This window comes from Penaeus monodon, chromosome 42 (genome assembly GCF_015228065.2).
Source record: "Penaeus monodon isolate SGIC_2016 chromosome 42, NSTDA_Pmon_1, whole genome shotgun sequence".
Lineage (NCBI taxonomy): Eukaryota > Metazoa > Arthropoda > Malacostraca > Decapoda > Penaeidae > Penaeus > Penaeus monodon.
Window position 1 is genome coordinate 15838867 of NC_051427.1, and position 12395 is coordinate 15851261.

The following is a 12395-nucleotide window of genomic DNA, read 5'->3' on the forward strand; positions in this document are numbered from 1 at the left end:
TCCACATAATCACGGCAGGAGAGAGCATTGGACAGACTCAGCATTGAGTGCTCCTGCATGTCTGTTGTGTGCTCCACCCTGCCGTGAGTAGAGCGAGAATTCCACACGTGGAACTCCCATAAAACTAGTAAATAGGCATTGCATTATGTTGCCAGAAATAAATTCACCTCAAACACAATAAAGTGTAATTAAAGATAAAATAGAAAACAGCTGCAAAAAGAAATTAAGTGAATTGTGACATTTCAAATTTGGTAATTTCTTGGTTTCACACAGCTGTCCAGTCTTGCAATTATTATCCTTTGTTTTAGTTACTTATATGAATCACTTGTTTTCCATCAGAAATGATATAAAGAAAATATTGTTTATGAAGTCCGACTGCGCCCCTCCCAGACTAAGACCACATTACTCCTGCCACTCCTGGGTATCCACAAACATCACTGTATGAACTATAAACCTTACTAACTAGAGGGCTTTGCCCCCAATCCTCCACCTTATCACTATATTTCCCTGTCGAGGCTCTTCCCTGGACCCCACTCAATTGCATGGCCTTCAGAAATGAAGAAAATAGGTCACAAAATATACTGCATGAATAGTATATATATATATATATATATATATATATATATATATATATATATATATATATAATATATATATATATATATATTATATATATATATATATATATATATTCATCAGCCATTGAGGGGTCCGTTGTTGACGTAGGCCTTCCCCAATTGTCTTGGTTTCATGTTAGGGAGTTTGGGCCCTACCCCACCGCGCTGGCCCAGTGCGAGTTGGCGGGGTTTGGATGGTGCTTCGTCTGGAGCCTCAGTTGTTACCTCCCCGACATCGTTGAGGTAACAACGGCTGTCCAGGAGCGCCGTATCTAGGTTCAATTTACCTAAAATTATTTAAATCAGCGCGCACACGCATCGCTTGCGCGCCCATGTGAGCACGCTCAGCGAGCGTGCTCACATACGTGCGTATGTGAGCGAGCGCGCGCACACCTGCGCGTTCGCGCGCTGATGTAAATAATCCTGGGGGCTACCACCCCCTAAGCTTACAATGAAAGACAAAGAATTCTTGATGTATTCATGGCAAGGTAGAGCATATAACCAGCATGCTGGTTATATGCTTCGGCAAAGTTCCTGTATATATTCATATGTGTACTAGAGAGTTAGAGGAATCCATCAATATCAAAATCGTCGCAATCAGCTATGTGAAAGTATTGTAAAAAATTACCAGCGCTTTATTATAATTTGGAATTCTCTGTCCTGTGAAACGTCATAAAGCCATCTTGGAGGCAAACCAGTTATTCCTAGTTTTGCTTTTATTAGTATGGCTTCATGGTTAGGTGAGTCAAAAGCCTTTTCTAGATCAAGACAGGCAACCATTGTATAGTTTTTCTCTTCAGAGCATCTAATGTTGGTCTATTAGGTTGAAATCCTGTTTGATCTCTTGTTAATTTGTTATTTTCTTGTGTCCACCAGATTAGTCTCTTAGTTATTATGTTTTCATATATTTTTCCTAAGCATGATAGTCTGCTTATAAATCTGTAGGAAGTCATTTCTTTGGGATATTTTCCTGGTTTTACTATGGGATTTGTTAAGGCTAGTTTGAATTTTCCTGGATATTGACCTATTACCTGTTCAGCAGTTCTAGAAATACTCAAAGGATTTTATTGGGTGCCTTTTTATAACATTTTGTATGGATCATACACTTTCTCATTTTTGTATTTGTGATTGCTTGCTCAGTTCTTCCATGGTATTCATTTAGTGTTTGTTTTTTTACATTCCTGTTTATTTTTTCTTTCTTTTTATGTTTTTTTTTGGTTTTTTTATTTTTTTTTTACAGTATATCATATTTATCACTAGTAAATTTTATATACATTATATATAATTTTATTTATATAATTATATTTTATTTCTATATATTATATTATATTATATTTTATTTTATTTTTTTTATTTTTTTTTTTTTTTAATAAATCAAAGTTTTGTCATAATGTTTATTACTATTAGATTATTCGTTATCGAATATTCTTCTGCCATTTTCTGCCCATTATTTTTTTCACAAGGTTACAGACTGTTTTGGTGGAGTTTACATGATTTTCTTATTTTGTTTTCTATTTGTATAGCATCTGATGATAGATCTTGTTTTTCCTCAGAGTTTTCAGAATTTTATCTCTTTCTCCATCCGTATATTGTTAGCTTTGTTTCTCTTTTTTATTAAATCATTCCTTTTTGTATTCCTTCATTGTTATGTTTTCTTTTAACTCTGTATTTTCATTTTTGGGATTCTCTTTTATCAGGAAAGGGAGATAATCAAGGTTTCGGCCGCTCTCAATGTCAAAATCACCAGGGGAGGGGGAGCTAATTACTGATGCTGATTCTCTATTTGTTTTGGGATTTATTATGGTTGTTTGACTTGGCAGGGTGAGTAGTATCAAATTTTGATTTATAGTGAATCCAAATAATTTTTTTGCCTGTTCTTTGTTAGTTGATATTGATTTTGGGTTCCTGGGAGGGGGGGGTGAGGTTTAGGATCATTTGTCTGTTTATCATAGTGTTCTTCTGTTGCAAGGGTTATGGAACAGTAATATGTTTAACCATTTATTCTGGTAATTTATTTTTATCCTGAGTGTTTCAGTTTTTTCTTTAAAGTTAACTCTCAAATTTATTGTTTTAAACTATTTGTTGTTTAAAAAAAAAAAATTGGAAAATGCCAATCCTCTCCTCGTTTTTTTTTTTCTTTTTTTTTTTTTTTCTTTTTTATACTGTTCTTGATTATTTTTGTACAAAATTTAAATTTAAATCTTCACATTCCTTTAACCAGGCTTCACTTATAACAGTTAGTCTTGGATCTTCTTGGTATATTAGATAATTTAGTCTTTTGTTGTTGTTGTTTTTTCTGACTGATTTTGCATTCCAGTATGTTGTTATTTCTTTTGACCCAGTCAGCACAGATGGCAAGAATACATGTCATGTCTACTGTAATGCAATTTTATATATATTGTATTTACGTATAGATGGCTGTACAAGTGCTTAGTCACCAAGGAGTCAGTTATTAGTCTTACTTATCTCACCTGCTTACCCTTTTCCTTGATTTTTGGAAAGTTTCTTTTATTATTTCATTGTCATAAATGTTACCAAGGTTTTAATAGTAATTTGATAATCATAATATCAATAAGAATAATAACAGTATCAATATCAATAGCATTTGGAAGAAAAACACATTTTCCCGCAATTTCGAGGAATGGGAAAACAGGATGGGTCACAGGAGCCTACTGAGAGAGGCCTTGCTGGCTGAGCACGTGTGGACCCATCTGTATGTAGCAAAATTCACCAAAAAAAACTACAAGAGCCATTACATAAATCCATGGTGATTGGGTTAAGGTTGGGGATAATTCTGTTATGGTGTCTGATGTTCTTTTATTATTGATTTTCCCTGTTTAAAGTTACGGATGATATTTGATATTAAATAGAAAAAGAAAGGTTAAAATCAGCCACAGGAAATTTATATTTTAAATGTCATTGTCAGGGAGTTTATCATATTTATCTTTAGTAAATTTTTAATCCAATTTTGTTTTGGATGAATTTTGTAAGTTGTTTTCTCCAGGGTGTTTTCTGTGTATTTCTAGTTCTCATTTTGTGATTTCAATTTCTTCTTTTTCTTTTTCTTTCCCTTTTTTCTTTCTTTCTTCTTTTCTTTCTTTTCTGGTTAAGTTTTGGGTTTATTTAGCTTCTTCCTTTTTTTCTGAGATGTGATTTATTTTGTTTGGTTATTTGTCATTTTCCATGATTGTGTGTTCTTTTATTAGACATCAGTGTTTTCTCTCTCTCTCTCTCTCTCTCTCTCTCTCTCTCTCTCTCTCTCTCTCTCTCTCTCTCTCTCTCTCTCTCTCTCTCTCTCTCTCTCTCTCCAAAATACATATCGGTATTTTCATGTGGTTTTACATCATCACTCCATGAATACTATATATCTTTGGTCAATGCAGTCAATTACCGACATAATTTTTTAAACGCTGACTTCGGAAGCCCGAGAAGCCTTTATGAAATGCATAGTATGGGAAAAATGAGAAAAAGTGTTAAAAACTACTTAATCACATTTTCAGTGGCAAAAAAATAATATATTACCGTAATTGTAACAAAAAACTCATGGCATGGCACACACGCCCCTGGAATACGGGACATGTGCACCATGGCATGTATGTACATGCCACCCAGCAGATAGTCCAGGCATGCCATGGCATGTACGTACATGCCACCCGTCGGCAATGGGTTAATCAAGTTTCTTTTCTGGTGTAAAGCCAGATATTCTTATCTCTACCACTTCCCCTATACCTATCCCTCCTCCTCCTTCTCACTTTACCTTTCACACCAGGCAATCTAAATGTTCTACCCCATCTTCCTATCCCATTCTGTCCTACACCCACCTCTTCCTCTGCTCCTCAGACATCTATCCCCTCTTCTCCTCCTCACAAGAAAGCCTTTGTTTCTCAGACCTCCCCACCCAACTCCTTTCCAGAAACTCTTGAAGATATCCAAAACTTCCTAAACATGACACAAGAAAATGCTCTGCTCACTTATTCACCCTCCAATCCCTCTGTGCCTATACCCTCTCCTTTCATGGTATTTGCCAATATCCACCTCCTCCTCAAGTTCCCCCTACCTCTCTTCCTCCCACTCTTTCCCAAAAGGGCACATCCTCTCCTTCTCCGTGTGCACCACTCTTCTTTCCCCATTATCCTTACCACTCCCAGGATGTTCACGTGATTCCCTTATGCCACAACAGTGTCCTCCAGATCCTTCCCCTCCTGATGCTTCACCACTTTCCCTTGTTCCCTTATTTCATTCCTTGAATGCTTCTCCTCCTATTTCTCCAACACCCATCTCTACTCGTATTACCCATTGATTTTTTTCATAATGGCTCCTTTTGCCAGTTTTCTTTATAGACATAGTGCTCTCCATTTCATCTAATCATCCTACACCCTTTTACTAACCTCCACCTTACTTTATTTGCTCCCCCCTCTTTATTCTTTTCACAACCATACTATCCTATAATGCTCTATAACCTTTGACATCTAACAGATTTTATCCTAATCATAAGATTATTTTCACTCTTTTTGCCACAACACTTTACCATAGTGCTATATGACCTTTGATGTCTCTTTTTTTTTATTATTATTATTATTATTCCGTTAACCATTACTCTCGTCCTTGTTTTTTTTGAAAGATTCTATTTTACTCTTTTTTGTTATTAGTATTGCTAATAACATCAATATTAATAGTAATAAAAGAAAAACTCAAGGAAGGGAGAAATCAGCTGGGGTCTCATAAGCTTACTAATTGTCTCCTTGGTGGCTGAGCACTTGTGGAGCCAACTGTGTGCAACAAATTTTACAAAAGATTACAAAATTTGGCTGAGTGATTAACCGGTACCATTGGGTTAAGTAATCATGCATATAAGCTTATATGTTTCTTATTATGCATCATCTGTGAGGAATGAATCCCTCATACACAATGGAGTGAGGTTTACTATTTCTATGATAATATTTTGACATTTCTCAGTAACTTTAGATGAAATTCGTTTTCTTTGTTTGATGTTGTCTCAAGATTTAACGAATTTTAACCCTTTGCAGAATCAGAGAATGGAAATATTGGCAGCAAGACTGGAGTGATGCGGTCCAGCATATACCGCCTCCTAGGGCGATGCCTTGGGGTGGCAGGTTACATGGTGCAGTACGGGTGCATTGCCCACTGCACCCTGGAGTTCGTGGGGGACTTTGTTGTTGTGAGTATTTGTTTGGGGTTTCTATGGTATTTTGAAATGCGTTGATTCTTTTAAATATTTTTATTCCAGTACTCTGTAGAATATGTTTCACAGTTGTAAGTGTCATGAGGTATTTTATTACTGATGTCTGAAGAACATGATTAAAACCCCACCCCCATTTTACTGTATATTGCAATTTTTTAAAGCCAAAACTGAAATGCCATAGTGTTGATCTAATAATTTCTATTAGAATAGAGTTGGCAGCAGTGATACAGATCTATCAAACATAGGTTCATTTGTGACTTTATGCTAAACATATCGGAGAACTCTTTTGGAATTGTAAAAGAACAATAGTGCATTCAATCTGGATATATGGAAGACCCTGCCTCTTCCTGGGGTTTAAGCATACTGTTGATAGGGGAATATTACGATTGATGATTATAATATTTGACTCATAATTGAGAAACAGTATTTGTATCTTTTTAATTTGACAATTTATGTCAGTTCATTACTACATTTTGCATACACTATTGTGATTACATTTGATATTGGAATGTGTGATATGAAAGCTCATATTGTAGTCAGATTATCTGTTTCCATAGAAACAAAGGTAGTAAGTGTACTACCCATTGCAGGCCTATATTATATATTGTGTGTTATATATATATTATATATATATATATATATAATATATATATATATATATATATATATATATATATATATATATATATATATATATATATATACATATTTTTTTCTTTCTTTCTTTCTTTCTTTCTTTTTTTTCTTTCTTTTTTGTTATTATTTATTATTATTATTATTATTATTATTATTATTATTATTATTATTTTATTATTTCTATTAGTATTAGTATTATTATTATTATTATTATTATTATTATTATTATTAATATTATTATTATTATTATTATTATTATTATTATTATTGTAACAGTGAATGAGGAGTATAAAGTGGTTTGAAAATAACTCCAGCTTTCTGTCTTAAATATGCTTCCATTTTATAACTGTAGCCCCTCCTTATTTCATATTTTTCCACAGGCACATGCACAGTTTTATAGAGAAATATATGCATGATAAAATAACTGCAAAATTAAAGGCATTAGAGGTCCTTTTATTGTGCAGTAAATATTATGAGATGTTTTTGGCTCATGGATTAAATATCAAGTGAAGACATACAGTACATTAAGAGAGTGTGGCTTCCTGTATATTATATCCAGATTAAACAGACTGGTATTTATTAAGAGTATATGCTTACATGATAGATAGCTTTAAAGTGCTTATTCTAAGCTAGGACTAGGCATGTTAATAAGACAACATTGCTTAGGGTTGTTGTAATTTTACTTTTACTATACATATCTTTATCTACCCTCCCTCCCCACACACAAGGTGTGTACACAAAGGTTGAGGGAGGTGGGGGGGGAAGGGTTTGTTTAAACCATGATTTTTTAAGCTGATTTAGATCATTTTAGATAGTTCGATATAAATTGTATCAACTCTGTAAATAATATTGGTAAGTGTCCTTCTGGAGGAATTCTTAATATTTACAAAAGTATGCTACTCAATGAATATCCTATATACATTTTCATGGAGACTGCATTCCAACACTCTCCTCAGTTATTTAGAATTCACTCTCTTACTCCTCAGTGCAAGGGCCCTTCCATGGAACCCACTATCTTCTCAGAGGATGTCATACTGACTGAGCACATTTCACCTCGCTTCAACCGCATCCAACGTGGTGATGTCATCATTGCAAGGTCACCCACCAACCCCCACCATCACATCTGCAAGCGGGTCACAGGGATTGGAGGAGACAAGGTCAAGAATGGATACAGAATACACATTGTGAGTACCACTTCCATGTTTCTTGTCACAGGCTTCAACTGGAAATGAATGGAACAATGGAACTTATCTATGCTTGTTTTGGCACAGATGAAGAATTTCCAATGTAAAAAAGAAAAATTGCTATTACTTAACCCATACACAGTGGAACCTCCTGGCATCATACTGAGCTATGTGTGAATGGGTTAACTTGGGTTGTATTTATGGCATCATGATTGTCTGTGAATCGATCAGTTAACATTAGGATGGGCATGGAATTAAGTCTGAATTTTTTTTTTTTTTTTTATGTTTTTATGATTATGTAGATTATATCCCTTAATTATTGCAACATTATTCCCAAACAATTGAAAGGCATTAAATAAAGACTTGGATTTATCCGCCATAGAACTTATGAATTCTCTCAATGACTAGCCATCCAACTGTAATTTTTATATATTATTAGCTCTACATTTTTTAGATATTATGATTTGTATAGGCAATATGTAAAGTTCCAAACCAAGAGATATGAGAAAGTAGATGGTGTTGAGAAAGAATTTTTCTTGGTTTTAACAAACAATTTATTAGAGTGCATTAGTTTGCAACATGACTGAAAAACAGTACATAAAAGAATAAAGAACTTTGAATTTTGATTTACCATATGACAAATTTTAATGTCATTGTAACATAGTTATAATGCTTCATAGGTTTACTTACAAAAGCATGAAGTATTCTGATATGTTTAAGCTTGTGAGTTTTTCCTGCCTAAAAATTGCCTCACCAGGGTGATACAGGTAAAATATTCTTTAATCTTCCCAACTTTTGTAAGAGAAGAAAATAGAACATAACTAGGAATGAGTATCACACTGCAAGGTTGTTAAAGTATGAAAAAGATATAACACCTTCTTACCTATATATGAAATTATTTTAGTTCTATTAAGTATCTTTATTCAGAATATAACTTGAGATCAATTCCTTTTCAAATATTAAATACTTATCTTTGTAAAGGAAAAAGTTGAAAAGGTTGAACCAATTATTTGGATTTTACCTGCAACTCACTCCTTTGCAGATATTACACCCACTTATAATCATGCTATAGGAGTTTGTATGGAATATAGCCTATGATGCACTCCTTAAAATCTTCAGATTATAGCTCCTCTACTCCCTTACAGGTAACTGTTTATATGCTAGTCAAAACTTTAGACTTATAGAAAAACTCCCTCATCAGAATATAACCACCATTTTCTACATTCCAGGTGCCAAAGGGGCATGTTTGGCTAGAAGGAGATAACGCCCTTAACTCGACTGATTCCCGCACTTTTGGCTCTGTTCCTGCTGGTCTTATTCGTGGAAGGGCTGTGTGTCGTCTCTGGCCCCTCTCTGATGTTGGAAGACTTGACTCAATGCAGAAGTGGCAGATAGAGCGGTGATACTGCTTTGGCAGTCTCTTGGGCCCTACGCACCCTCCTTGCCACCAACCCCCTGCCCACCACCACACATGATGAGAAACACCTCTATTGGGAAGCCATGTGCAGTGTGTCAGCACCACTTTGTTTGCTCATTATCCGTGCCATGTTTTATTACCTGTTGATGCTGGAAGTGCATTTATACAGACTTCAGAGATGTCCTGTTTAGGTCTTCCTTACAATTCAGATTGACTTATCCCTCTAAGTTTCTTGTGCACAAGACAGGGTCTTAATTTTTTTATTTCTTCTATTTAATAATCTTAAGTATTTTTTCCCATAGTTCTCTGTCCTTTCCTATTTCCCAGGAAGGGCTGCTGAAGAGGAATGTCATGAGAGAAGGAATAGTATATATGTAGATGCACACTCACACTCACTCACACTCACACTCACACTCACACTCACACACACACTCACACTCACACTCACACTCACACTCACACTCACACTCACACACACACACACACACACACACACACACACACACACACACACACACACACACACACACACACACACACACACACACACACACACACACACCTATATATATTTTTTCTTTATAGAATCTGTTGATAGCAAATTTTATAGGACGAAATATTAAGAGGAAGGGGAGATGATTTGGATTGTTATTATTAAAAATCTATAAGTGACATGGTAGCTTGTATAAAAAGAATGACCATGTGAACAGTGGATGTAATATTTTTGAGCTTTCTTAGGATGGTGCTAGACAAAGTAATTCCATTGTTCCTTTGGTTAAAATGTAGTTCTCTTTTGTGACTAGATTTCATGTCAAAGCAAAAGACTACAATGAACTTGCATGTAGATCATTTTTGATGTAGATTGGAATGTTTCTGTTAGAGTTTATTATTTATTGCTAAATAGTCTTATATTTTAGCTATTTTCCTATCTGTTTGAAAGAGAAAAGTCAGGATAATTGAATTCAGGTTTTGAAAGGGCAATTCATGTAAAAGTTTTCTTTGCGTCAAGACAAGAAAACAGACAGATGACCCATGAAATTTTTTTCCTTTATATTAAACACATTGAGGAAGGTATCCTCTTCAGTATGGTCAGAGGGATGGAGTGATTTTGTGTTTGAGAGAGGCTCAGGTTTGGGTGATAGTTCAGTACTGTAGAATATACACAGAGGTTCATCATTTTGTATTGGATAATCTCTGAACCTGTAGATACTAAGAAGTATTTAAGATAATATTGCCCATAAACCCCCAGTTCACAATTTTGTATACTCCACATTAACATTTCAGAACAGGATGAAGGGGGATTAAATTATAATTATTATAATTTTTTTATGTTTGTATTTTTTTTTCTTTTATTATTATTATTTTTATTATGATTATTATTATTATTATTATTATTCTCTTCTATTCTGTTCTATTAAGATGATATTGTACTTACACATGCATTTCAACGGGATTCATGTTTTGTAATGGCTGTAATTGTTTTAAGGTGATTTTCTCTTGAAACATGCCAGTCTTGAGGTACTTTTATTTATTTATTTATTATTACTTATTTACTTATTTATTTATTTATTTTTATTTGGAGTTAGTTCATAACATAGAGATATCCTGAGTGCTACCCTTGTCTGTATACAGATTACTCAAGTTGCAATTTTAGCCTGGCAGATGAATGGTTTGATGTTTATGGCAGGATAGTATGTAGGAATGGGGAAATGTTTCATTTTTCTGTTCATTTAGGACTATAAAAATCACATTGTTGTGGTGACTTTAGTTTCCCAGAGAGAAAAACTTCCATAATTGTAATTATTGTACTTCTTTGTTCTGCTAACATTTTTTCTCAACCTCTTCTTTCTCCTTTGTTTCTTCCGTCTTCTTCTCTATTGCCTCCTCCTCCTCCTCCTCCTCCTCTCCTCCTCCTCTCCTCCTCCCTCCTCCTCTCCTCCTCTCCTCCTCCTCCTCCTCCTCCTCCTCTCCCTCTTCCTCCTCTCCTCCTCCTCCTCTCCTCCCTCCTCCTCCTCCTCCTCCTCCTCCTCCTCCTCCTCCTCCTCTCTCCTCCTCCCCTCCTCCTCTCTCCTCTTCCTCCTTCTCCACCTCCTCCTCTGCTTCGTTTAGTCAAATCATCTAAACATCACAAAATCATTATATCAGTTTTATCTACAGGTAATCTATCTTTTTATTCCAGTTAAATAGAACCAAGGAATACTCATTACAAGTACAAAGGAAATTTCAGTTATGCCTTTCTATCAGTGTAAAATAAAATGCTGCTAAGTTTATACATCAAAATCTGATGAAGAAAAATATAGTGAAACACACGAGTCTCTTCTTGGTAAGTTGATTACGAGGTACTGTGTTTTTTTTATTTTCTGACAAAAAGAGGATGAGATTGTTCACATTACTGACAAAAGGAGAAATAGATTGTTCTCATTAATGTCAGTGTGATATACAGTGTTCACCAAAGTATAAATTATCTGATCTCAGTGGAGCTTCTAAATATATGTGTAGTGTATTATATTTGGCAAAAAAAAGGCTATTCACAAAAGATAGGGTAATGGGGTTTATCTCTCTGCATGGGTTAATTGTGCAGAAGTACGAGATAGTGTTTAGGGGTTTGTATAGTCATTATTATGGGGGAAATTGTAATATTTTTGAAAAGTTGTAAATTTTGAGAATGTGCAATGTAGACATTTCTGTATTTTATTATTATTATTATTATTATTAATATTATTATTATTATCATTATTATTGTTGTTGTTATTATTATTATTGTTATTATTATTATTATTTATATATATATATATATATATATATATATATATATATATATATATACACATTTTTTTATTTTTGATATTGTAATGATCATTTGCATTATTGTTATTATTATTGTTAATGATTATTGTTATCATTATCATTATTCTCATTATTAATGTTATGATTATTATTATCATTATCATTATTCATATGATTAATTTTTTTATTATTATAATTAATATTATTATTATTATTATTATTATCATCATCATTATTTATATTACCATTCTTTTATCATTATTCATTTGGTAAGAAGATACTACCATCCCATAGCAATGTTGATGATTAAGAGATAACCATTAACATTTTCCCATTTTGTTTATACGTGATGGAACATGTAGTAAAGGTATTTTTTGTAAAGCTGAGTTTTCTTGTGTATCCTTGGAAAAGGTTACTAGGGAAATGCCTCCTCCCTTGTTAAATGTTTATGGAAAGGCCTGCTGTGCATCTTTCCTCACACTGGTATGAGAAATGTCTTCAGTACCTGCAATGCACATTTTATTCTTTGGTAGTTATACCTTTTGAAATGT

General features: G+C 34.0%; 1 protein-coding gene across 1 annotated transcript in view; it reads left to right on the forward strand.

Annotated features, from left to right (window-relative positions):
• LOC119598897 (mitochondrial inner membrane protease subunit 1-like) overlaps positions 1 to 10967 on the forward strand; it is an 11773-nt gene extending 806 nt beyond the window's left edge. Inside the window, exons 2-4 of the mRNA XM_037948593.1 lie at positions 5645 to 5796; positions 7443 to 7640; positions 8870 to 10967. Of these exons, the coding sequence (XP_037804521.1) occupies positions 5683 to 5796; positions 7443 to 7640; positions 8870 to 9043 (486 nt within the window). The 5' untranslated portion in view covers positions 5645 to 5682 and the 3' untranslated portion in view covers positions 9044 to 10967. The remainder of the gene's footprint in view (positions 1 to 5644; positions 5797 to 7442; positions 7641 to 8869) is intronic.
• The last annotated feature ends 1428 nt before the right edge of the window (positions 10968 to 12395 follow it).